The sequence below is a fragment of the Nothoprocta perdicaria genome, unplaced genomic scaffold (genome assembly GCF_003342845.1).
Source record: "Nothoprocta perdicaria isolate Ctin4 unplaced genomic scaffold, notPer1 scaffold_32, whole genome shotgun sequence".
Lineage (NCBI taxonomy): Eukaryota > Metazoa > Chordata > Aves > Tinamiformes > Tinamidae > Nothoprocta > Nothoprocta perdicaria.
In genome coordinates this window covers 1,932,266-1,959,144 of record NW_020455555.1, presented here as the reverse complement: position 1 = coordinate 1,959,144, position 26,879 = coordinate 1,932,266, and the positions used below count along the sequence as shown (strand labels likewise).

Below are 26,879 nucleotides of genomic sequence, written 5' to 3'. Positions count from 1 at the left end.
CCATTCACATGCATTTTGAACAACCTTCTTTCCCCCTCACCATCTCCCTTTCATGTGAGTCATGCATCTTTCAGTGTTTGTGTGGATAATGTCATGGTAGGTTTTAAATAAACTCATTTTTAAATCCCTTTTAGTATCAGTATTTTACAAGTGCACCACAACCGTAGACTATTAGAAATGCAGGAATCTGGTAAATTTTACCTAGAAGCAGTTCGTAATAGCCACTGGGTTCCAAAATGCACCATATACACCATAAATTGTCATTGCATTTTTTTCTGTTAACTCTTAACTCAAATACCCTTTCTGTTTTTACAGATTAATAGAAATATGCATTTCCATAATACCGCATTTGAATTAATGAAGTGGAAGTACAGATGAAAGCAGTCTGGAGGAAGCTTGAAGTACAGTACAGTTTTGTTCAGTTTCTTAATTCTGAGGTAAGGATAATGCTTACAAATCTTCATTTTCTCYGTTTCAGAGGTAAAAAGAAATGTGATAAGCACCCATGTTTTCTTCTTAAAAAGAACAAGCTTCATGTTGGTGACAATAATTAATGTCTTGCCAAAAAATCAGCTGTTGAAGATTGAATGTTCAGGGGCCATGTGCACAGTAAGAGAAGGCTGTTTTAGGAACTGTTTGTAGCACTAAGTAGCCTCATTGACCTGTCTGCTGTGAGCAGCAGAGCCACATCAGTCATTGCGAGGAATTAACAATGTGTTAATAGGGGTTTTATAGGACCGAAAAAAGGACTATAAAAATATGCATGCATATATTTATATGCCTCTTCTCCACTGTTTTCTTTGTAGCAATAGTATTAGCAATAGTTGGGGGGGTTTATGCTTTCCTTATATGTCAGTTGTTGGTCTGGTAAAAAAGCCACAGGTCATTTGGGTCTTTTTTTTTTCCCTTTGCCTAGGTATCTTCTGATARCTTTATATTTTAGCAAGGAGAATAAGTTGAGTGTCTCAGAATATTTAAAAAAACAAAAAGATAAAAGAAGAAAAAAAGAAGTTACCAAGATTGTAAAGAAAAAAAAGAATTTAAATACTTATAAATACTGGGTAGAAACTGAATAATGTGTTGCACTGGTGTAACATCCCGGATACGTTTCTGAGAAATGGGTGATATTACATTTATAGCCTGACCAGCTTTCACTTGAAATTTCTGAAGCCATTTATAGTTTTGCAATGCACAAAATGCTGCACAAGTGAGTGCTCTAGTTTCAAACATACATAGCACAGTAGAGTTGTGCTATCGGAAACGGCTCTCTGATAACTTCCTGGCCAGTGGTGTATGTGGTTGGTGCTGGTTAAAACGTCATAGGTGGTGTACCAGCAGAAACCGAATCAGTCTCTGCTTCTCCCCTCCATGTTAAGGTTTAACGATGCCTCTCACACATCTCTCTGACAATTCTGTTTTCTCAAGATGAAAAACAATCCTGACTTATTTTAGTCTTTCTTTAATATGGTATTTCTCTAATATGGCTCTTCTTTGTATTTCTGCTACTTCTGCTTTTCTTTTCTCAGGCAGTGTAAAATTCTCCTAGCATTATTCAGGAGGGTAAATGCCTTTTAATTGGGAATGTGTGAATTCTTGCCAGTCTTCAGTATTTGTGTGATGAGTGTGGTTCTGTGTGCTTAGTTACCTTCGGCAACTCGTCTCCTGTATCAGGTTGTCTCACTGTTTATCATGGGTTAGGACTTTGTTTTCTTCACGGTGTTGAATAGTACGGTAGGATGACTTTTTAAACATACTATTTTTCATATTAAAATGTAAAATACTCTTCTAGTTTGTCTTACCTACAGCTAGGCAACAGCTCTGCAGCAGCAGATTGGAGATGTCTGATGTCCAGCTGTTGAAGCAGTAACTTTAGTTGACAGTTTCAGAAAAACGTCCTGGTTTTCGGCATCCAGCTGTCTGTCTCTCTTCCCAAATAGCAACAGAACCGTCTCGTCTTGTCCGGTGGAGTTTGCCCATTCGGTAGGCAGGGACATGTGCATGACAACATCTTCAAGCAGTGACACGGGCACCCACCCTGTTCTTGTTAACCTTCAGGAGGTGCAGGAGCCTCCCTGTTGGGTCAGGGGTGGTTACGGGGTAGCTGTCGCTGGGTCCCGTGTCGGCAGCCTATCTCCTGGCACTTCTTCATTCCCAAACAAAACAGGCTCAGCTGCTTCGGGTGCAAACCGCAAATGGGAAATGCAGGTCAGCGTGTTCAAAGCATTTTCCAAGAGTGGAGGAACCAGAAGTCCTTGTCTTCTTTAGAGTCTCTTGATCAAAACAGGAAGTGCTAGTGACTTCATTCCTAAGCTTGCAATGTGGAAGCTTCTTGTGGAGCTTGCCCTTGGTGTCACACACCTTGTGGGTCCTTGGGAAATGAAGGAAATATGTGTGCCCAATCCACCGTCAGTAGCCTCTTGACCATGCTTTACTTAATCATGTTTGTTCTGGTTTAAACTGGGTTGTTGCAATAGCTTTACGGTCTTGATCTCAGGCTGTTCATAACAAGAGCCTTCCTTGTTCCTGGACCAAGGCGACTGGGATCAGGAAGAGTGAGTTTAACTCTTTAGGATCCCTTCATGTCATGGTTTTTATTTTGGATCTACCAGACTCGGAAGCTCTTACTGAATGTGTGAAGGGCATCTCAAAGAATCGAGCTGACTCCATTGCTGTGGAGACCGTCTGTAGCTACTGGTAACGTGAATGCATTTTCCGGCAGAAATAATGAACTAAATGGGATATCGGGAAGAGGGCACTCTAGTTATTCTCCTGGGCTTTAAATCCTCGCCTGGAGCATCTTCTGCTGACTGCCTCTAAGGCAAGCACAGGGCCACCACAGCCTCATCTACCTCTCTGCCAGGGCTATGTTTAGACTACAGTATTCCATTCACTGTTTTTGTTTTCACTGCAGTTCCTATCTCAAGTCTTTGAAAAAAATCAAAGAAATTAGAAGGCAATGGGAGTGATAATCTGGAAGTGACGGAAGATTGGCAGTTGCAGCTTTGTGCAGTGTTACATAGAGATTCCTCAAACTTTTTTTGCACCCCTCACTTTTTCTGCCAAAAATAATTCCTTACTCTCTTAAATTTGCAACAGAAATTTCCTATCATAATCTGTGGTTTTCCTGTAACTCTCCCATCTTGTCTTCACAGATTTGATTTGAATTATCAGTCTTAACTCTGACTTATAGTAGACCAGAATAACCAACTTCAGCTCTAACTTGAGCTTTTATCAAGCTTCATACTTTCCCTTGACACCACACTGCAAACTGCACCCAAACTAATTTGTTCACAGAAACTGATACAATTTTATAAGCTAGAAAGTTCAAACAACAAAGCAAATAAACCTGTTCTTTCTTCTGTTAGAAGAACTGATAGGTGATATTTTGTTCTACTAACAAAGATAAACTTAGACTCTATGTATTTCTGCATTCTCYGTGTTCCAAAGGCTATTACATTAATTTAGCTATAATTTAGCTATTCCGCTTATAAATTATGAGTGGCAAAGAGATTGATCTGGTGACAACTTTTTTTTTTCTATAAACGTTCAAGTGACAGAAATTAAACAAAAGTTTTATGTTGCAGCTAAGTAAAGGTCATATCACGAAGTTAACATAAGGGTTTTTCCCTGTGCTTCGCCTTAAGTGCTGCCAATATTTGGGCTTGCTGGGAAGAACAGCAATCAAAAATGGAAAGAGAATAGAAAGGATTGCAAGAGTGAGAGGCTGTAAGACATTCGACACAGCTAATATGTGCATCTGCATTTGTCAACAACAAAAAAAATTTCCTTGTCACGGATGCCCTGGATTGTTTTAAATTTTTGCTTTGAAGGTGCTACTTTGACAATCGTCATTTAGTTTCTATCCTAGTGATAGCAGTATTCTAGACTTCCTGAATTTCTTCTTTGATATCTTTTTGAGGATCTGGTGCTTCAGCCCCCCTCGTTTGTAGATTCAACTTTTCATCCTAAGGAAGCCTATATATGGAATTCTTACCCACACTGACAGCAATTTCTTTGTATTATACAGCCAAAGGCTCTTGAAAACTAAACATGTCATATGTGGGACCATTTGAGACACAAAAATCTCCTTTCTATAGCTTTTTCCTAGTGTTTCTCTATTTGCTGCTGTGCTTGTGGAATATGTTCCTTAATAGTAAGTAAAATCACCCCAAGGAGCACGAAGGGCGAAGGATGTGTGAATCAGCTTGACTGTCTTGACCTTGCTGATTATTAATCTATGCAATTGGGTATTTCTGAGCCTTGTCAGCGTGGCTTATTTAGCTTTTTATTTATTTTGAAGAGCCTGGAGTAGGAACCGAGAGAAACCTGAYGGGAAGAGCAAGCAGCGCCCGTGTTTATTGCTGCGGGGAGGCCGGGCCGAGGCAGCCGGGCGCACAGTGGCCGCGGAGCCAGCAAGTCTGCACGCGGCAGCGCTGGCCGCGAGCCACGGCGGCCCCCGGCCGCTCTCGCCTGCTTCACGTCCACAGCGCGGAGTTGTCTCGCCTGCACTGCCGTTTCCTCGTGGGATGAAGCTGGGAATGAGAGCGCTCTCTCTTTTGCAGCAGTCCCATTGAAAGCCATGTTGTGTGCTCCGCGGCGCTGTGCTGCTCGGAGGCGAGTTCTGCTCCCTGCCTTCCCACGGGGCAGCCCGAGGTGCAGCCTGGCCCGGCGCCTCCGCGCGCCTCCCGGTTCTGCCCGTGCTCACGTGTGCCGGGCACTGACAGGCCAGGGCATGGACACGGGAAAGCAGGGTCACTTTGTCACGCGTTCTGGTACCGCTTCAGGTTGAGCGGCGGGGGAAAGAGGGACTGTCCTGCTTAGGTGCTGTGACAGGAAAAATACGCACGGTAACCACCAACCCAAAACCCCTTTCTGGAGAGCTCCCTGTGAATCTCCCAATTTGCACAATCATCTGCACTTGGAAGGCAAAGTGTAGCTGGGGATTTCTTGTTGTTCACTTGTGTTTTGGCAAAAGTTACAGGTGTAACAGAATTAAGCAAATATTAAGCAATCTAAAGCTGGGGTGCTTTTGGTGAGGTGTGTTATTTTCCCGTTCTTCCTCCTGTCCAAGGACATTGAAATAAATACTGTGTAAATTATGAAAACACTGTTGTAAGGTTGCTGAAACATTCGTTAGTCCTATTTATAGTACTGAAAGAAATCTTGTTGTATTTTAGAAACCGTTTCCTATAAAGGCATGTATTCTTTTAAAGATACTGGCTCTGAATTTAGAGTCTCAGGATTTATTTATATATTTATTTTTTAAAAAACAGAGTAGATCAAGGCCCAACTTTTCCTCCTCTTCACCCTAGATATTTTGTTGGTATAAAATAACTGTAATTCAGAACCAAAACATGCAATAGMTCTAGTGACAGATATAGTATGGCAGTATAGTATGACTATATAGGCATATTTTCAATAGTGACACATGAATATTATAACTTGAATGGCTTTTTTTTCCTTTCTGCTGATCGGTGAGACATAYATGTATGAAAGATACTCTGCTTTAAGTAAAGGTTTTTCCTAACCTAATAAAACTTAAATTACATTCACATTTTGGGTTGTTTTTAGATTTGCGTATGGAATTGATTACTTTTAGAGTAAGTTTCTTTAAGTTTCCTCTTTTTACGGTAGGAAGGAACATGGGCCTCCTCTTGCCTGTTGGCCTACGTGGGTTCTGCCCTTTCTGGCTGAAATGATAAAACTGAAAGTGAGAAACAAGATGAATTCAGGCTGTATGGCAAAATCCTGTTGGAGGGCACACAAATAAGAGGTGTTTGTAACACACGAGGATGTGTCTGAGTATCTAATGGCACTRGGAAAATAATTTTCCTGAATTTCATTATTGCTAATTTAATGGCAGAAACTTGGTAGCAGGCAGTTAATTGGAATTCCAGGGCAGCAGCGAGATGGACATTCAGGAGTCCGGCAAGAGAGAGGCGTCCCCAATTACCTAATTGTGCTGGGCATGGTGAAAAGCAGCCCTGTTGTAATTTCTGCAGGGTTAACAACTTTGTTTATGAAACAGATATATCATAATTTAGTAGATTGCTTTCTAAATTCACGCACTGGATGCTGACATTCAGCATGAAATCTTCCTTTCATTACTTTTCTTCTAGAGTATCCRAAGTGAATTTTGGTGCCTTTCTTTATAGCTGCTCAAAACTAAATCCTATCCTGTTAACTACCTTGCTGCAGAAAGCAGGWGGTAGAGGCTCGTGGGTTTTGAATGAGCCAAACCACCTTTGCAGAACCTCATGAGAATTAAGTTACTTACCCTGTTAACAGTAATTACGTGTGCTTGTAAGTATAATCCAAATGTTGCTCGTGTTCTGCATTTCACTGCGCGCTTGCACACACAGTCCACGTCACCCAGCATTTCAAATTTCATAGCATTTTAGTGAGAGAGGAGGAACCAACTTGCACAACCTTTTGGCTTTTGCACTTGCATAATCGTTGATAATTTGCAATAGTTCTGATTCATTTTAATGGTATTGTTTTTGTGAACTTGCTTAAAGAGAGCTAGGTTTTCTGCATGTATAATCTGAAGTCATTTATGTTGATGACCGTGTTGCCAACTGGTTAGCAGTTATATTCACAGGTTGTCTACTTCCTTCATGAACTTCAGGGGTGGTAGCATGAAGAAAGATTGTAAATTGATTGTTCCCTTGCATTTGCAATTTGGGTTGTTTTACAGCAGTTAGGCATAGCTAAGCTCAGCTGTTTCAGTATGATGCTTTTTACATTCTCTGTACGTTTGTCTTAAATAGAAATATCTTTACAAAYGTACATTAGGGAAATGTAGGGTTATACAGTTACTTGGCAGAATTATGCACAACAGAATCCAAAACTTGTGTTTTTTTACTCTTGAGCAGAYTAAACTGCATTGCAACAGCTCTCCTAAAACTGAACCACCTAAAGAAAAGCTGCTCTACAACAGGTGATGGTGGTGGTTGGGGTGATTTTTTTGTTTGTTTGTTTTAAGCCTTTGGACTTCATTTGAATTTGAAAATTTGCCCTAGAACCTAACCAGTGTTTAGACATTGTCTTCAAATTTCTAGTCTAAGTTAATTTTTTTATGGGTAATCCGTACCTAGTCGTTCTTAAGCCACTTGGACTGAATAGTTATCTTTCTTGATGTTTCCCTATGTTGCATTTTCTAAGATGAATTGTATTCCTGCAATAATCAGTCCTTCTAAGCATATGTTGAATTTATCATTTTTAACATGGTATCAATATGTATATAATTGTGTACTGTATTCCTGATGATGATTGAATTCTCTCCTGTTCTGTATGTTCGTGTTTTCATGTCTACCCTAGGAAGTATTTTACAAAATCCTGCAGTTACGTTTGCTCCTYTTTCCCAGCCACATCCCATTTACATCTCTGACACCCTGTAATCAGCTAGTGTATTTGGTCCCTGGATGTTGTCATTTCCTATGCATAAACTCCTAGTCTACATGTAGCAGAAACTCTTTCGAGTTGCTTAAATGTGCAACTCTGCTGCTTTCATGTCATGGTGCTTCATTCCAGTTCTGTCAGTAGAGTCCTTCATCCACATCTTCCTATTAAAAACAACACAACTGAATTCACAATTCACTGTGTTTGTCACCAGTGTTTATCAACATGTTGCTTAGTTCATTAATGTAGAAAGATAAATAAGCTTGAATTGATTCATTCAGGGATCAAGGTCCCCGAATGCCACGTGAACCACACGAGTAATGTCTGTTTTTGAAACTATTTGTCTATGCTGAAGCAACTTTCCTGTCCTTAAAATTCCTGTTTCTTTTTTCATCCAAATTAATGMTTTCTTACATGGCAGCGTATCAGCCTTAGAAAATTCTAATAGATAAGGTCTTCGTATTCTCCATCTGAAAAATAAGTTGTTAGATATTGACTTAGACTGACAGTCCATTTTCAAGGAATCCTTTGTTGCATTTCATTTTGATCCTATGACTTTCAGTTCTACATCAAAATTGTGTTCAGAATTGTACATATGGTTGAGGTAAGCTTCAGATTTACTTGGCCAAGTACTTGATGCTGTACGTACAGGCCTGCAAATATTTCGAACATATCTGTCTGGTGAGATGGATTTAATGTCCTGATTCTTGCAAAGTCTCGAGACAGACATTTCTTTTTTTCATATCCTTCCCTTCTACAATAYTGTCTTTGTTTCTGTGTTCAACCCTATCATTCTTTACTGAAATCTGGGACAGTGCAGCTCATTTGATTTTGAGACCATGCTGTTAAAAATCTTAGAGCCACATCTGAAAAACAATTACTGCTTAGTTCACTGCTTTTTTGGGCTCTGTGTTATATCTCGCATGCTCTATYTTTGCTTCTTCAGAGTCATATATAGAGCATAAGGTTAGACAGCTCTTTTTGCCCATGTTGAGTTTCAATTCAGGGARAAAGTATTTTGGATAATAAAAGCATTATCCTCCGCAAAATATTTTCAAGAAGGGTAGTAAATTACCGCAGAGACAAACTGAGTATTATAGTATAATAAAGTCACTTTTAAAGGGATAGTACTTGAGAATGCTTCTTCATGGCTGTAATAGGGAGGGGAGGAAAAAAAAAAAAAGAGAGATTGAGGGCTTGGAAATCAGCTGCTTAACCTGTGGTTTTTAATTTTGTCAGYGCTGGCCTGTTGGCAGGCCAGCATCCCAGAAGCTGCTTGTGCTCTAATCCGTTAGGAGCAGTTCGGCTGTGTCCTGGGGGACTGTTAACATCRGGCAGATGTGAGAGATTCCAGCTGCTGCTCCCCTTGTGCAGCCCACGTGGCCTCGGTGGCAGCTGGCCTTCCCGGAGAGGTGTCAGCACCTCCGTTCCCGTGGTTTGCTGTCATTCCTTACTGCCATCCTCATGGGTGACATAGCTCCGTGGCAGAGCGGGCAGTAGGAGGTTGGGTCACGCATCCGTTGGTGCTTGCTGGAGCCAACAGCRCTGGGTACTGCTCTGCCAGGGGCAGCCTTGTGCGACTTCCCTTGGGAAGGACAAACCTGTATTAACAGCAACAGAACAGATAGGTAACCTGAGTAATAATATTATGGCCTTACATATGCATTTCAGAGGATTGAAAGTGCATTTGTAGTCCTACTGAATACTGGTTGGAAGYTGAGAGCATCGCAACCTTGAAAAGGTTTGGACGAGAATTTTTTTAAATTACCTTAGATTATCTCACTGTTAACAAAAGAAGTCACCAGAAAATATATATGTAATTTTTTTGTCAGTTCTTGATTTTTATGGCAACATGCTGTGTATTGAAGAGGTAAATAAGCAATACATGTTCAGGTGACTTGAAGGCAGTGCCAGTGAGCTCTGGTCAAGCTCCAAGATGGGCAGTGAGGGTGCCAGGTTAAAACACCCCTGTTCCTGAGGTGTAAAGCTGGTGGCACTATGTAGTGCTTGCTGGGACTTGCATGGGGAAGAAGTTATTTTAAAATAAACTTTGAACGCAATGTTAGCTTTTTCCATGCAGTACTGCAAAAATAAGATTGTAAATAAAGCGTCTTTTGCTTTTCTACATACAAACTCTTGGCCATTTTCATCTAGCACATGTTTTCCCAAGGCCTCCAGTCCTGGCAATTGAGCCGCCGAATAAAGCACCAGCTTGGCTTTATGTTGGTGTCCTCATGTTTTCATAGCCAGAAGGCTCTTCCCTCGCAGCTCTCAAGAAGTCGTTTCTTCTAGTGATGAATTACTTCAGAGAACGAATGTTTTTGTTGCTCTATTGCTTTTATTTCTGCCTTCAGAGGAAGTTTGTTTTGAAGTTATTAGCGTTCCGAGTGTTTGTGCAGGGCATTGTTCGGAGCACAATGTAACTCTGTAAAACGGCCCGATTTTAATGAATGAAAATATCCGTGCTGCATGGTGTGCCGGGAGCAGCGGTTCGCAGYCCGGAGCCTCTCTGTGCAGAGCCCCGTGCCCGTGGCGGGCCCGGCCCGGCCCCGCTGGTGACGGGCAGCTTTGTTACTTCATTACGGAGAAGTCAGAGATGTGTGAAAAGTAGGGCACGGGTCGAAGGCTGCGTGCCCCTTCCCCGCCGAAATTGGAAGTGACAGACACCTCCCGGCCCTGCCGCTAATTTGCCTCCATGTTAACCGCCGCCGAAGCACTAATTAAAATGAAAAGTTTGGAGGTCTTACCAGCAGACAGATTGAGTTATTTATGGTGGAAGCGGCCACCAACAGTAATTGCAGCACATCCTTGCACAAATAGGCGCCTCGGCGTTCCTGAATAGCGCCGGGCTGACAGGGGTCACGGGGGTCGAGCCCACCGAAACAAGAGGCCAAAGAAAGGCAAAATCGCTCCTCTGTTCCTCCTCGTACAAAATCGCTTTTGTCTCTATTAACTATTTAGGTGTCCGGGTTGCTTTTTCATCCTTTGAGGAGAATTGGGCGCCCTTTGTTCATCCCTGCAAAAAGTTCACAGGGAAGAATGTGGCCACAACCGCACTTGCTTAAGGAATGAAGCTTGACCGCTGTGGTCTGCAAAAGTATTTTTTTCCATTCAATATGACTGTCTTATCTGTGCGTTAATCTGCTAAATTAATAGAACTGTATTTAACCTTGCAGCAAGTTGTGTGTCCATATAATAGCATATTTCTTCAGGCAGGATTTAACTGCACAGAACTTGGGAATCTAGAAGGATGTTGGGATTCTTCATTTTAGTTAAGAGCGATTATTAATAGTTTTTGGTTGATGTTGTAAATGGAATATACTACCCCATCCTCTCCCCCCATTCTCACTTCCCTCCCCAAAAAACACTCGCATATGAGTTTGCAGAAAAGGAGGACTGGAATACATGTGATGTTAACTGAGAGACTATTTTCTTAATTCTAATGCTAAATGAGACTGTGTAATTTTTTTAACTTTGTTTTCAAGACTTGATACTATATTAGGAGACCAATTAAAAGTAATATTTCAAGTGAATTAGGTAACTAAATCACATAGTTTAATACCAGTGTAGTTGTCGGACAGTAAAGATACAGCTTTTCTTCAAGCGTTTTTAAACCTTTGGCAGAATATGGCGTTACTGTCTTACAGCAGTACGATGGGAAGTCACCAAGTTCTTTAAGTCAAATAGTAGGTCTAATTTATAATTCATGTAGTGGAAACAGGTTTTTAAACAGACTTACTTTTATATGTTAATCTATTAAATATTACCTATAATAGTGTAAATTATATGCCTGTGGCCAGTGAGCTGATATATCTAGCGGTTAAAATATGGTTTTCAAAATGTTCCTTTGGATCTGATTAGTACCAAAAATAGGTATTGGAGGAAAACTTTATTCTTCTGTTGCATAACAAATATGGCAACTGTTTTCAATTGTTGATCTGGATAAATGTATGCATTTTAAAATATTGTTTTTGCAGCCAGCTAGTTAATGTTCAGCGTGCTGAAATTTATTTTTTTTTTCCTTGCAAGTCATTACTTATACCTGTATCTTATCTTATATCTTTCAGAAAACAAGTTGGGAAAGCTGCAATATCATCTTTGTAGTCAGCCACCAAATCTTAAATTGGGCTTCGCTGAACAGACCAAGCTTAACATTTGTGAAGCAGAAGGGCCAGTTCCTTTGCACAGGAGGGATTAGAAGTGAACAATGACTCGACTGAGAGTTTATGAGCAATTACTTGGAGCCTATCTGCTTATCATTCTGCATGTTCAAGGTAAATATGTAGCAGCTGAAGTAAGGAAGTTTTCTTTCTCTCATAATATACACAACAGAATATACCAACCTTTGCAGTCACTTGCAAGTGAACTGCATTAATTCCTTCCATGATCACATTTATTACAGATGCTTCAATATTTTCTTATTAACTATGTGATATAGTTAGCTTGAAATACCCTATTAAAGAAGTCAACTTCTGAAGAGGAARCTGAGTTCAACTAACTTTGAAATCAATACTGAACAAGTTCTAAAAACCATGGGGAAGTTGACCTAACTGAAATGTTGCTTCTTTGATGCGACTTGCCTAAGGACTTGTCTTCAGCCATGTGACCTATGTTTGGTTTCCAGGGCTAGTGAGTAGAAAAACAGTCCAGTCTTTTTGCTTATTGTCAAGTTCTTGGTATTTAGGGATGAATGAACAAAGCTGACAGTTCAATCAAAGATTTGAATTTTCATAGGGAAGAGGAAATCTAAAGTGAAAAGTCAAAACAGCATCAGCAGGAAGAACTATACGAGGTGTTACACAAGTGCACTCATATGCAGGAAGCAGCAGAGGTGAAGAACATGCATCAGAAGGAACTGAGAACTTGTGAGAAATCAAAAAGAGGAGATGAAAAAGATAAARTAGAAATACGCATATACACTGGTTTATGCTTTCAGCAATGGGCCACAAGTTTAATGGTTTGCTTGCTTGGTTCTTCTGGAGATTTCTTGAAATTGCCAGGATTTTCAGAGCTTATAAAAGCCCAGAGGAAAGATTTATAGTAAATGTCCATATACTTGAACATGTATTTATATCTTCCGYCACATGAACTTTAAGTATGTGGTTGTACCTGCTGATAATGTGAAAATATTTCTAAGGTAGCAAGCAAACAACTCTGGGAAATTGCTGTTGAGCAGCTGACGTTTCTCACCTCAGGACAAGGAGCAGGGATGTGGGGAGGTTACTGTCTAGAACGTGTTTTTTCTCTAGGTTGCGGTGGCCTTGCTCTGGTTTCTTTGAGAAGTAATAGAAGATGAATGTGGGGCAACAAGTGGCTAGATTTAATAGCAGACTTTTGGAAGATACTTCTGAAACATACTCTTGTATTTCCTTCTTTGTGCAGGGTTTAGTCATGTGCCTTCCTCTCTTGCTCATGTAAGGCTGGATATCAACTTAATTTGTGAATATTGGCACAAAATGTGCTTCTGAATTACCATTGCTGCAGATGSTTAATTGAAAGAACCAGTATTATTTCAGGATAGAGTTAGTTCTTTTCTGTAATGCAGTGCTACTTTACAGCACAGAAATCAAAGTAGAAAGTCATTGCTGTGATTGTTAGGACAGACCTCATTTTTGTACACAACTGTGTCTTCTGTAGGACAGGTAGAAACGCACAAGCACAGGTTTATTTCCTTAATTTCACAGTGCAAGAGTTGAGTTTAGGAAAGGCCCTGCAATATTTTCTACTTCCTTTTCCTAGTGCTAAGATGACTGGTATTTTTGCTTCCTGTAAATATTTTGTACAAACACATGTTCTCTTGCAATATTTTGCTGTCTGAAAAAAGCAAAATGAAGGTGCTTTTTACTTTTTTTCTTTTTTCTTTTGTTTTGTCTTTTTTTTTTGTTATTGTACTTCACAGCATTGCCTTTTGTTCAGAATGGCTTGATCTTTTGAAGCTGTAAATTTTGTATTTTCTTTTTAACTTGAAGTCCCACTGATAGCCATAAATAACCAAAACATGTAGCAGAGCAGTCATTATGTAGTATATACATAGGCTCATGACTTTGCAATTCATTTCTGTCAGTTTGGTGCATGACGTAATATTAGATGTGTGGTTCATGAAGCTTTGCATGTTCTTCAGATATACTGTAGAAAATAAAGTCTTTCTCTCTGTGACTAATCTATGTAATGCATAAGAACAGAATAACATTTCTTAGAAATATATTTTCTAGGAAGGAAGGTAGGTAGGACTAGAGGCTGGGAAGAGAGGGAAGCTGAGAGCTGCCTGTCAGGATTGAACATTATAGTGTAGCTCCTGGGAAAGCTGGAGGGCAGCAGAGAGAGATTTTTAAACAAATAGTCTGGGAACTTGCTGTGCTTTTTAGGAACCAGTTCTGCTAGACTGAGCTACCTGTAATGTGCCTGGAGATCACGGACTTGATATATCAAAATTCACTACCTGCAGAGTTATGGCAGAACTGCCAGATGCAGAGCTCAGAAAAGCATTTAAGATGCTTTCTTCACACTCACAGAAGTGTTCTGGTTGTATTCTTTATTTCATTATTACTATTTTTTAAGTACTGAAATATTATCCCGAATGTATCAGCTCTACTAAGCTGTAATTTATATAGCACTACTCATTATGGACTCTTTTGATGGGCAGAAAAGTGTCGGTTCCTTATTGTAGTGGAAGGCTTTTAGTATCTACAGAGCTAGAAAAAGTAATTTAAAACTACTGCCATGTAAGAACTTCTTTTCCATAACTGCCTGCCTAACATCAAGAGGCTGGTCCATCTTTTACAGAAAGAGTCCAGCACGTCAGTGCTGGTGAGCTCTGAGTGTCAGCTGGCCAGTGCAAACAGCCTGAGCACCAGCAAGGTGGGTTGAGCTCTATACCTGAGAGAAAAGCAGAGAGAATTGGTGAAAAAGTAATTGTTGTTTGAAATACGGAGTTTACTGGATTGCTACAAAGAAATACATAGAGTACTGTCATTTCTGCTAAGATTAAACCCCTTTTAAAGACAATTTATTCTGGAATAAAAATCATTTTGTTTGAAATATTTAGTTAAACAAATCAGAGGAAGACYATACCATTGTGAATTCAGAAAGCTGTCAGTAATCTGAAATTTTGTAGGCTACTAGTTCTAGCATTTATTAGTAGAAGGAAAAAGAATACAATTAGGTATGAAATTCTAGGCGTGATTTGGCTCCTGTGTCTTCTTTCACTTACTGCCCTTTCTGTCTCTGCAACTATTACGGACTTGTTTTTTTATGGTGTATATAAATGTCTTCCTAAATCAGAAGACCTAATCAAATTACACATGAATCCTGGCAAACAGATTGTTAAGCAGCAACTGAGTTTGCTCAGTTTTTCGTGGTTAACATTCACTTCGCTGTCATGCAAAATRCTTTTTTAAAAAGTCATCTATACTAACATTTGTATTTTAGGCTGTGCTTTCAAGTAGACTTATGTTTTTAGTGGTATTTTTACTGTACTTGAAAATGCTTGAAAATCAATGTGTCAGTTAACTATTTTATTTAATGATTGGAGGAAATGGTTCTCTGAATAATTGATGGCCTTGATCAAAGGCTGTCTGTGTTATGTTGGCAGTAATTATTCCTCAGCTTTTTTTTTCCTTCTTAAGTCTTCAGCCCATTTTAATGCCTTCTTATCTGTATGTGCAGAGCGTCTGGGCGTTTCTTTGCTCCAGCACTGAGCTGACAAGTGAATGTGACAGAAGAAGCTATTAATTATGTCCTCGCAGTAGTGCAGTGGCACCAGATCCCTAAAAAGTGCTCCTCCGTTTTCCTGTCCTGCTATCTGATAAAGCAGTTGGAAGAGATGGAGCGCTGTGGGTGAGGGATGAGCTGAGCATTGATAGAGCCAGGCCTTGTCATTCCTGAGGCAGAGCATCGTCTTGGCACAGTCCTCATTCACTTCCAGTCATCCGGCCAATTGCGCTTAACCAGGAAAAGCAGCAATGAAAACTCCTGTGATGATTCCCACACACAAATCTTGATCTATGTCTGGCATCTCAGGTTCATGTAGGACAAGTTATTTTCCACATGCAGTTCCYTTCCTCTGCCTGCCTGAAATGCTGAGGTTGAACTGTAGTGCTACAGGGAAGGATGCAGAAAGCAGTTGGGGGTAAATAGCACAGGCTATTTCAAAACTTTCCACTGAACGTGAACCTAAACAATCTGCRTATTTTCCTTTCTCTTCCTCCCCAACCCTTCCTGGATACTCAGTTATCTTCTCTGTTTAATAGTTTGTTGTTGTTGTTGATTTGTAGTTCTGGAAAGTAATAATGAAAGAGTAAAGCAAGTTATTTTTGTGCAACTCGTAAATACTATCCGTAAGATGAAATTATGATAGTCTCTATTATAAATTGCGTGTTAGAATTTTGTCCTTTCTCCTCTGAGAAGCCGTGCACTGAGGGTTCCCTGGTTCCACTTTGAATCGAGAAAATACTGCATTTGGTGCTCGGGGTAGGGAGGTGTTAGGACTGAGATGCAGATCATAAAATTTTCGATTTTACAGACTTTTGACATGCGGAATGTCTTAGAAGGTGAAGAGAGGCTATAAAATTAGCTTGTAAAGACACCTTAGGTGTGCAAAGTTAGACTGTTAGTTAGCACTTGTGCATGGGCAGTGGCGTTTTCTTTAAGTAAAGCTTAGGAGGTGGAGCTATCTGTTTTCCAAGCAAGTAAGGAGCTCTTAAAATCAAAAAAGAGAATGCTGTGAAAGTAGTACAGTATTAAAATGACATTTCCAACATTATTAGGAAGAAAACTAGAAAGAGTAGGAATGACTTCTGGAGGAACTGCCATTTTATATGTGCAGAATTCCTTTTGGTTATACTGCAAAGATGATTGTATAGATAGACTACTGCATAGTAGTTTCTTGGAGATTTTCAGTGTGATTAAAATCTTTTTGAAAAGTATAGAGGAATCTCCACTTGCTGGATTGTAATAAAAGCTTCCATAAAGCCTAATTGTGTGGGTTTGCTTATCTTGCACATTGGGCATCGCACACTGGTTGCTGTAAATGCTCTCCCTGCAGGTGATAGTCTGGTCAGAAGTCGTCTGGCTTCACTTAGCTCGCCTGCCCGTGAGAAAGTAAGGAGCCAAGAATACTGTAATACTAGGGATTTTTGCTAGTGGAATTGTTTGAAAAATCTGAAGGARCCAGACAAAGATGCTCTTGTCTGCTATGCAGTGGTCAGAGAACATATGTCAAATGAGGCAGTTAATGTTCTTTTTTCTTCTGCCCTGGATGTTCTTCCCTAGGAAGAAAACAGATGGGATTTTTCTTCTGAAGGCTGACTTTCAGAACAGCACTTCAATAATATGATCTAGAAAAATGATATTCAACTATTTCTTACTGCTGTGWAATTAAGGGCTACTTGGAACTTTATTTAAGCCTATTTTTATTCTATGAAAGCTCATTTGTGTGGATGTTCACGTCACTGACTAAAATTYAATTTGCAAACAAGATTTACTTTAGCTCTGTTTTGAACTACTAATGCAGATGGAGATCAAAAAAAACCCAAGAGATTTTAGAGTTATTATAGCTCTTCTGTGAGGCTGTGAATCCAGAAAAATGACTGCAGAGAATTAGAAAATTGCATATTGAGTGTATTCAGTCATGCATAGAATTATCCTGTTGTGGTTATTGAGCTGRCCAGTGTTTTGGTTTTTGAAACACATGAATGAAAAGGACTTTCTTCACRAAATTCTTACCAGTGTTACATCACTATCCTGTCTCGAAAAGGGAAAACTCCCTCTTCCTGGTTTTAGTGATTGTGTATGGATGATCTGATATAAAGTATTAGGGCCAGCTATTTCCAGAGTGAAATAATTAGGTCAAAATTGCTGTTGTGATCCCACAGAGTTTTAAGGTTTATAATTCACTCTTACCCTTYAATATCATCATTCTGTTGGTGGGTGGGTTTTGTTTTGGGGTTTTTTTGTTTCTTTGKGTTTTTTTTGTTCTCTTTTTCTTAAGGTTTTTAACCAATTAGGAGTAACTTGTTGTTCTTTCAATGATCAGGACAAAATCCTGGCACGGGAATGAAGACAAATCCTGACCAAAAGAAACAAGCAAATGGAGTAACACTCGCTCCAGAGGACACCTTACCCTTTCTTAAATGCTACTGTTCGGGGCATTGTCCAGATGATGCTATTAACAATACATGCATGTAAGTATTGAATGCAGGACACAGCAGAACTTGAAAAGGCTCTTTTTGAATCACAGTACATGAAAGTATCTCTACAATGCTGATTTTAGATCTTTCAGGTGATTTATAGGTGATCAGCAACTCACTATTTCTATGGAAAGCTGAATGCTAGAAATCCTTAATCAAATATATGTAAGCAGTATTACCTTCACCACATGTTAGAACTGTTCACAACCAGTTGATTTGCCTCCAGCAACTGCTTTGAAGGATTGAGGTTTTAAGTAACCTSTAGCATTTTATAACTGGGACAGTATTAAATTGCCCCAATCTAAATGTTCTAACAGTACTGGGTGTTCATTTAGCTTAGTGTTTCTCTATATCTCTCTAGCTGTCATTTGGCATGTAAAGCATTTTTGCACTTTTTGTGGACAGTTGAAGAAACACAGATACTTTTTTTATAAATGGACATGAAGGTAGTGTTTTATGAATTTGCTTTTGCACCTGGAGATTTAATTTTGCATTATGATTCAGTATTGTCTGGAAATGTCCTTGAATCTTTTTTGCTTTTTATCGCCCCCTAGTGCACACTCCAGTGTAGATCTTCATTTTTAATTTTCCTGTAAAGTGACAAACAGCTGTAAATCAGTATTCTGGTAATAAAGCTGTTAGAATTCGTTACACTAATGAAGTAGGCACGTGCAGGGTATCTTATGGTATTATGCTTCTTTAAATCCAAGTTGCTTCAACAGTAACTGAAAGTCTTCATAGCAAACAAATCCTRTAATTTTGATTTACCTAGAAACTATGTAAGTATTGAAAGCACAGATYGAACACAAGGAATTGGTTTAGGATTCTTGCCATGTGTTGTCAACAGTTGTTGCAACTCTGTTGCAAACCGATTGTTTAAGAGAAACCAGGAATTAAGTGATACTGTAAAAGATTATTTAAATTTAAGTTCTGCTTTTTGCAATAATAAAATTTGTTTACTACTTGATTTTGTATTTCTTTTCTTACTCTCATTAAAGACTGAGTATATGAGTACATTTTTTTTGGAAAAAGCGTAGCTGTACAGGTTGAGGTATCCTATTTTACTATTCCAAAGCTATTATTCCTCAGTTTCCCAGTATTTGCCCAGTATTGCAGTTTCAAGAAGATGTCAGTGAATTGATGGGTTGGGCTTTTTGGTTTTATGTGTGTGTGTCTGTGTGTTTTGTTAGGTTTTTTGTTTTGTTTTGTTTTCTAACAACCGTGTATAGTTGTCAAAGTTATTGGATTTTTTGTTATTTTCATCTTTTTTATTTGTTTAAGGAAAAAGAAGAATATTTGAGAGAGAACTATATTCTGTGTTTTCTTTGAAAATACTGTGGGTGTTTTTTGGTTTCATCAAACTTGGCAATTACTGCATTATTGAGGAATTATTTTCGATACTGCAGTACCAGTATTAATGGATTCATGGTTAACTAATCTTGCCCAGTAGACTGCAAACAGACTACTAAAGTTGATATATTTATTGCAGAACAAATGGGCATTGCTTTGCTATCGTTGAGGAAGATGAACATGGAGAACCYACGCTTGCTTCTGGCTGCATGAAGTATGAAGGTTCTGACTTTCAGTGCAAGGTACAAATGAGATACCTGGAGATCTCTGTGGAGATTATCTAGGGAAACTACCTGAGCAGTTTAAATGTGTATAGTTTATGACTTGGTGTCGTAAAAGTTTGCATGTTATCCTTCACCACAGTGAATGATGGCTTGCTGGTAACAAATCAGATGGCTTGCTGGTAACAAATATCCACTTAACTACTCCCTGCCAATTTCAGTGTCAAAAAGTAAATATTTGTTTGAGTATATACTCAAAGGAAAGAAAAAAGAAGAGGTAGCTAGAGATATTCCCTGCAAAATTAAAGAAGTGATAATTAGCTTTAAAAATAATGATATTTCTTCCTGAAATTTTCTCTTTTCATGATAAGATCCTGTAGGGATACAGTTTTTCTTAAGTGTTAAATCAGCATCTGTATGCTGAAGATCTCTGGTCAGAAATTATGATAAAGGCTGTCAAATTCTCATCAAAATACGTACTTTAAAAAGCAAACATTTGCCAAAGTGCTGGCATCCCTTGAAAATATCCATGGAAGTTAAACCAAGAGCAGGGAGGATTTAGAGACAAGGAGCCTGGAAGGCAGCATGTGACAGTGACATGGGCACTGATAGGGGGGTATCCATTAGTAGTAGATGAGTGAGTGTGAGGACATGGATTGAGTGCAGGGAATCTGATGTAGCTTTAACTAAATATGGAAACGTAGGGTTCCATATATATGGCAATCAACAGTATATATAGTATACAGTAAGCTGCTGTTGGCCACCCTTAGAAATTTTACGGAATATGAAGTACTTGCTTAAGTAGGAATTGCCTGTTTCTGTTCATGAAGTAAAGAGGTTCTGTGAGAAGTAATAAATAAATAAATAAATTCTTGCAGTCCAAAGACTGGCAAGTACTTGTTAAGTCTCATACATTCAGCAGTGAGGTTGAGTGGCTTTTTAAAGAAAATCACCGAAACATCCGTCCGTGTTGTATCAGTACCAGCTCCAGTCCCCTTCCTAGGAGATCACTTCAGGATCTGGATGTTCTCTTTTCTCCCTGTAGGACTCACCGAAAGCCCAGCTGCGGCGGACAATTGAGTGCTGTCGGACTGACTTCTGCAACCAGGATTTACAGCCAACGCTACCACCGCTTGATAGCACAGGTAGGCAACCGAGCAGCTGTTCATGCTGCCACTAATGCTTTGTAGGTTCCGCTGTTCCTCATCAACTAATGAAAATCCAGAGAAAGAGTGAACAGATCTTTCCTTAATGTCTTCTGCATTTCCTTAATCCTTCTGCATTTTCAGCTCTGCTTTTCTTTCACTTACAGGTTAAGCTTTTTTACCATCAGTCACTTGCAGTTTTATTTTTCCTCTTAGGCCAGTCCCTCGTATCAAAAAGACTGGGTTTGATATTCCTTTTTAAGTGAAGTTGCATTGTATTTTACTGTCTACCAGCCTAGAACCTTTTTTATATCTTGGGTTAGTTTATCTGCAGTGTTATAAGTAATCAAAAYGTACCCAGAAATTCAGAGTCGTGTTCTCTGGGTCTACTGCCACTAAAATAAATTTTAGTTTACTTTCCTCAGTTACACGTTATTGGTAATGTTAATWTGGAAAACAAAATGCAATGCTTCAAAGGTTTAAAATAACCTTGTATTTTGTTGCTTTTCTGGCAAATGTATTCAGTCTGGGAGGGTCTATAGAATTGTCATACTTTGTAWAAATGTGTTTACATAGTTATTACTGTGCAGTGCCAAAATGCATTGTATATGAAAATGTCGTACCTAAATTATGTTTAGATTAGACATTTCATTAATAGACTTTTTTTTAACAGATGGACTTTTTGATGGCAGCATTCGTTGGATGGCAGTGTTAATTTCTATGGCTGTCTGCATAATTGTCATGATCATCTTATTCAGTTGCTTCTGCTACAAGTAAGGAAAGCTCTTTTATGGTTCCCAAAAGAATGTAAAAAGAATATTTATTTTGTAGTTGTACTTGGTCATACGTATTTCTAATAAAAATACATTAAGGCAGAAACCATTGTAACTCCATTTCACATCTCCGTGTATATTAATATCTAGATTTTTATGAAAGCTTGTGCATTCAAATATCTTTTCTAGCTCTATTTGTTACATATTTCCAAAAAATGTAAATTTTTGAAGCTCAACTTATCTCTCCTCTTCTTTTTTGCAGGCATTATTGTAAGTGGGTGGCAAAGAGACGCTGTTATAATCGTGACCTGGAGCAAGATGAAGCATTTATTCCAGCTGGGGAGTCATTGAAGGACCTTATTGACCAGTCRCAGAGTTCAGGCAGCGGATCAGGACTACCATTGCTGGTAAAACATAAATGAATTTTTTTTTTCACTTGTCTTCTCTGCATCAAATGCAAAGTTTAGTTTTATATTTAATGCTTAGAACAAAGCAGTTTCAATATTTTATGTAGATTATTTGTATAGGTGATTACTGTGAAAGATMCTATACAAAGCACAAACATACAGAAGTCTCTTTTCAGATAACTAAACCAAATGCAAAACTAGACTGTTTCAGAAATCTCACTTCAGCTAAATATAAAGAAAAACTACATTAACTCAACATTAGGATAAAAATAGAATGCTGATTGTAACAAGTATCCAATTGAGCAAAACCCAGGATTATTTTTTTTCATTTCCACTATTGATAGATTGCACTTGCTATGTTGAACTGTTCACATTTTTTGATTAAACATTACATTTAATACTCATATTAAGAGTATTAATATGAGATTATAAGTGTTAAGATCATTTGAGTGAACGATTAACCAATAACAAAGATGACTGTAAGTATATTTAAATTAGAAACAAATACAATGCGATCTGATATAAGCTGATTTAATCTTTTAATAAAATGCTCCATTGGAAGCAATAATAATAAATTTAAAGTRGGAATAGAAGGAAAATCTGAAGACTTTTCAAATAGAATCACTCTCAAAGCAGTCGGAGTTTTGTCTGATAGGCAGCTTGCCTGGCTATCTAAGTTGCTGATTTTTTCTGTTCCCCACACTGCCTTATGTTTTTTACCCCATAGGTTCAGCGCACTATTGCCAAGCAAATTCAGATGGTGAGGCAAGTTGGGAAGGGCCGATATGGTGAGGTGTGGATGGGCAAGTGGAGGGGCGAGAAAGTGGCCGTCAAGGTGTTTTTCACTACAGAAGAAGCCAGCTGGTTCCGAGAAACAGAAATCTACCAAACTGTGCTAATGCGGCACGAGAATATCCTTGGTGAGTGCGGAATGCGTTGCTCGAGTGCTGAAGGGGTGCAGGGTGAAGGAGGAGGAGTTATTTAATGAATGTTTTGGAGAGAATGTAGCTTCTTTTACAGAATATTGGTTACTAATGAAAGTAAGATCCCCCAAAAGTAGGATCTTGTGGTTGGAAATGTGTATGACTGCCATCGCACTGCTAGAAGACAGGAATAACCACCTCATTTAAGGTTGAAATACAACCTTTTCATGGTTTTCATAAGGGGAATAGATACCCTTTCWTACTGAGAGAATATAACTTTAAAATTAATATAGAATCATTTGCATTAAGCATTTGTTTGCAAACATTTTTTAACTTTGGCCGTATGTTTCACAGGTTTTATAGCTGCAGACATTAAGGGCACTGGCTCCTGGACACAGCTCTACTTGATTACAGATTATCATGAAAATGGATCATTATATGATTTTTTGAAATGCACTACACTAGACAACAGGGCCCTCCTCAAACTGGCCTATTCTGCTGCATGTGGCCTCTGCCATCTACACACAGAAATTTATGGGACGCAAGGCAAGCCTGCTATTGCACACAGGGACTTGAAGAGYAAAAATATCTTAATAAAGAAAAATGGAACCTGCTGTATTGCTGACTTGGGGCTTGCAGTCAAGTTTAACAGGTAAGTGGACAAAAAGCATCTGTAATAGGAAAAAGAAAATATATAAAATAGATACATGATTAACTTTGTATTTATTTTTTTAAAATTACCAGATGCCCAGTTGAACAGGGATACAAAATCCGTAGGTTGCATGGCATCAGATTTTGTCTGTATTGAAAGTAAAATAAACTTTTTTTCTTTGAATACTGGTAAATATCAAGGTTGCTCTTGAAGGTTGTTAAGCAGAGGATAAGGAAAGTGGGAAGTAGAAGTAGTAACTCACTACTTGGTAGAGGAAAGTAAAAGGAGATTAACTGATCATTCAAAACTGCTTTATTGATTGCTAGCATGTAATTTCATCATAATTTCTGTCTCATAGAAATTATGAGCAGTGCTGAAATTGAGGCTTAATTGCAAAAAGAATACTTATAATAGTATTGCTGGACACATTTTAAGTTTGTGGGATGTTTTGTTTTGTTTTGTTACAGTAAAGCCTGAAAGAAAACATAAACTTTTGGCATCTGAGTTGTTGCCAAACATATTCGTCTTTATAGTGGTTTTTAATTCAGCTTATTCATATGCGTTTTTCTTTGTCGTGCAATAGAATTAGTTGTCAAGTATAATAATCATGATAATTTCTCTACACAGGCTTTTTCTGGGAGGTATGATGTATGTAGTCAGTGTAGTATTGAAAGGGAAATACAAGAAAGAAATTTTAATTTGCACATGAGGAATTTGCAGTGTAGTGATTCCATCGTGCACTATTTCACACCATGTTTGTAATTACACAATTTACTAACTTTGTAACATTTTCACATAGTGATACCAACGAAGTTGATGTTCCCTTGAACACTAGAGTGGGAACAAAACGTTACATGGCTCCAGAAGTCCTCGATGAAAGCCTAAATAAAAATCATTTCCAACCATACATCATGGCTGACATCTACAGTTTTGGGCTGATCATCTGGGAAATGGCTCGGCGCTGTGTCACAGGAGGTAAAATTTGGAATCTTCTGTTTAAAATTTGCCAGACCCATATCCAATTTACCTCTCTAGGCAGTCATGCAACAGACATAATCCTGCTGCCAGCTGGCTTGCCTTCTTCAGAAGCAGAAGTAGCAATTCACGCACGGGACACAGGTTTGGGTTAGCAGGATTAGAGGGCAACAAATTCTGTGTTCCACATTGAAGTCGAGGGAACTGCAAGGAACTGATGAAGCTTTTAGACTAAATATTCCTGACGGTTAGTAACTGATTGTTGCATTGAAATTCTAGGCTTTTAGCACAATAACAGTGTGTTGGTGACTTGGTACAGTGAGAAAATTGAGTTAACTTCTGCTCCTAGCTAAGGAAATCTGAGAGCACGTAGTTTTGTCCTTTTTTTGTGATGCTTGATCTGCGTTTATCTGCAGGTATTGTTGAAGAGTATCAGTTGCCATATTATGATATGGTGCCAAATGATCCATCCTACGAGGATATGAGAGAAGTGGTGTGTGTCAAACGTCTGCGCCCAGTGGTATCCAATAGGTGGAATAGTGATGAAGTAAGTATGATGAGAAGAAAAAATATTTTAGCTTAAAAACATTAAAAAATAATAGGGAACGTGTTTAGGTAGTCCAATACTTTGAAGCCTTGCAGAACCAATAAAAGAAGTGTTTGAGATCAGCTCACCTGTTTATGCGAATGTTTTAATGTAGCTCCATCCTTAATTTATAACAGCAAACTGTGGCAGTGCATCTGTGTGCAACTAAAAGCAAAATTCAGTTAGTTCCAGGTGCTGCAATTTGAGGGAAGGAAAAAGAAGGGGCTTGTGTCAGTTTATTAACTCATCTGTTTAAGATAACTTTCAACAGCAGTTTTGCTGAAAAAACTAGAGTTTTATCTTTGGGAGTAGTTTGTAATTTGGACATGGCAATGAACTAAAATATCCCTTGGGATTATTAGTTGTTCAAGTGTTGTTGTCCGTTGTTTTGTCTTTCAGTGTTTAAGAGCAATATTGAAACTCATGTCTGAATGCTGGGCCCATAATCCTGCCTCGAGACTTACTGCCTTGAGGATCAAGAAGACACTTGCCAAGATGGTGGAATCACAAGATGTAAAGATATGACGCAGTCAAGTGATATTGGGGAGCGAAGCTGGACTCCTGGAACTTTCCACTCAAACGTGGGTGAGATCTAAGTGGGAAGAGGAAGCAACTGAGAATCAGTTTTTTTCCTCACCACTCTTCTACAGGCTGCTAATTAAATCTTTCAGTACTTCATAGACAGTGATGCTGAGAGCCTCCGCATGCTACATAGATGGACAGCCTTGTGAAAATACACGTTTCATTTTTGTTTGAGCTGCATTGAGACTTCAGTCATACTTAGTGAGTCTCCAGTAAAACTCTGGGTACTGAATTGAATGTTCAGATTACAGTGCTTTCTGTGAAAGCCTAACAAGCTAAATGGATTCAACGGAGATGGAGAATATAAGCTTTTTTGCCTTCTACCTGATAAAAACCTAGTCAATTCATACCAAGTTTTTGTGAAACAGCCTGTAGGTTATGGATAAGTTTGTGATACCGCTCAGTTTAACAGTTCCTTATGCCTTTATGTGTGTGCCAGGATTATTTTGCTGCCATTTGGGATAGATAAGAAACCATTTAAATGAACAAATTTCTGTGGTCAGAGCTCTGAGTACTTTGTGACTTCACAATCACAGAACTTGCTGCAGAATTGATTCCTTGCCATTATCCTCTAAAATCTCAGTTTTAATTTTATTTCTGTGCTTCCTTTGATCACAAAGAAAGCTGCAAAAATGTGAACCAATTATAAACCAAAGCCTACCTGAGTCTGTAAGGAGCTTGAAGCAATATCTCTTAGAGGTATTAAATTGCCTTGGCCACCATGCTTACAGTCTAGTGGGCTCCATAATTGCACAGTTATAAAATCTGGCATATTTTTCATAATGTCACATGCAGCCAGCGTTTTTGCTGTATAATACTTCATATCTTAACAGATCGGTGATGCCTTTCTGCTTTAATTGGACTTACCTGTAGATGCCTGTCATGCTCTCAACTTTTTCCATACGGGAAGGAATTAGCTGTAGGAACACACTTTCTCAACAGTTGACAAAACCAGGCAGAAGATAAGTTTTGAAAGGCTTGAGACCAAGTCTTATTTATAGGTACRAAAGAGGGAAATCACAAAGCACAGGCTCAGTGGAGAAGATTAGAGAATGCAGTAGAGGTGGAGACCTGGAGAGCCAAGTATTTGACCCATTCAAGATAGCCATCCATCCACAGATGCCAAAAGACTCGTGAATTGGGTTTGCGGACTGCTTAGAGAACAGTTGTAAAATCCAAGATTTGTGAAAAAGGTAAATCGGTGATTATTTTTAATTCAAGTTAGTCATATTTGGGAGGAATAGCATGGAAAGAGATCTCATGAAGATAGAGCAAAGAAACAGAATTGCAGAATTTGACTGTATTGCACCAACTATTTTGCAAGTGAGTTAAAAAGCCGGGGCCAAACCCCTCCCTGAGGTTGCTGTAGGGCAGATAGTGCTATGCGCCTCCTTTGCCACTTGTGGCTTGAAGTCAAAAACGGTAGCACAGCTCCAGCTGAAACTTCAGTTGCGCCTGAAAAAATCATCTGAAGAATGAACACACAGTATTGGAACCATTCAACCTATTTGATAATTTAAGTGCCTATAACTTCGTACTGTAAACCTTGTTTTAGATAACTTTAAAAAGGGAAGTTATTTATGCAGTGTGCTTTGTGCTTTATTAACAAACATCTAGTCCTAAGTACATGTGTACAGTTAGGTACATGTGCACAGACACGCCATAGCTGAGATTTGA

At 38.8% G+C, this 26,879-nt stretch overlaps 1 protein-coding gene across 1 annotated transcript; it reads left to right on the top strand.

Moving 5' to 3' along the window:
• The first annotated feature begins 320 nt into the window (after positions 1-320).
• Positions 321-26,879, top strand: BMPR1A (bone morphogenetic protein receptor type 1A). Its single transcript, XM_026043030.1, has 12 exons — positions 321-437; positions 11,469-11,675; positions 17,435-17,582; positions 19,078-19,180; positions 20,205-20,304; positions 20,978-21,077; positions 21,340-21,484; positions 22,212-22,404; positions 22,762-23,059; positions 23,859-24,034; positions 24,451-24,581; positions 25,020-26,879. Exons 2-12 carry the CDS (start codon positions 11,609-11,611, stop codon positions 25,143-25,145), a joined length of 1,587 nt encoding a protein of 528 aa, XP_025898815.1. The 5' UTR covers positions 321-437; positions 11,469-11,608; the 3' UTR covers positions 25,146-26,879.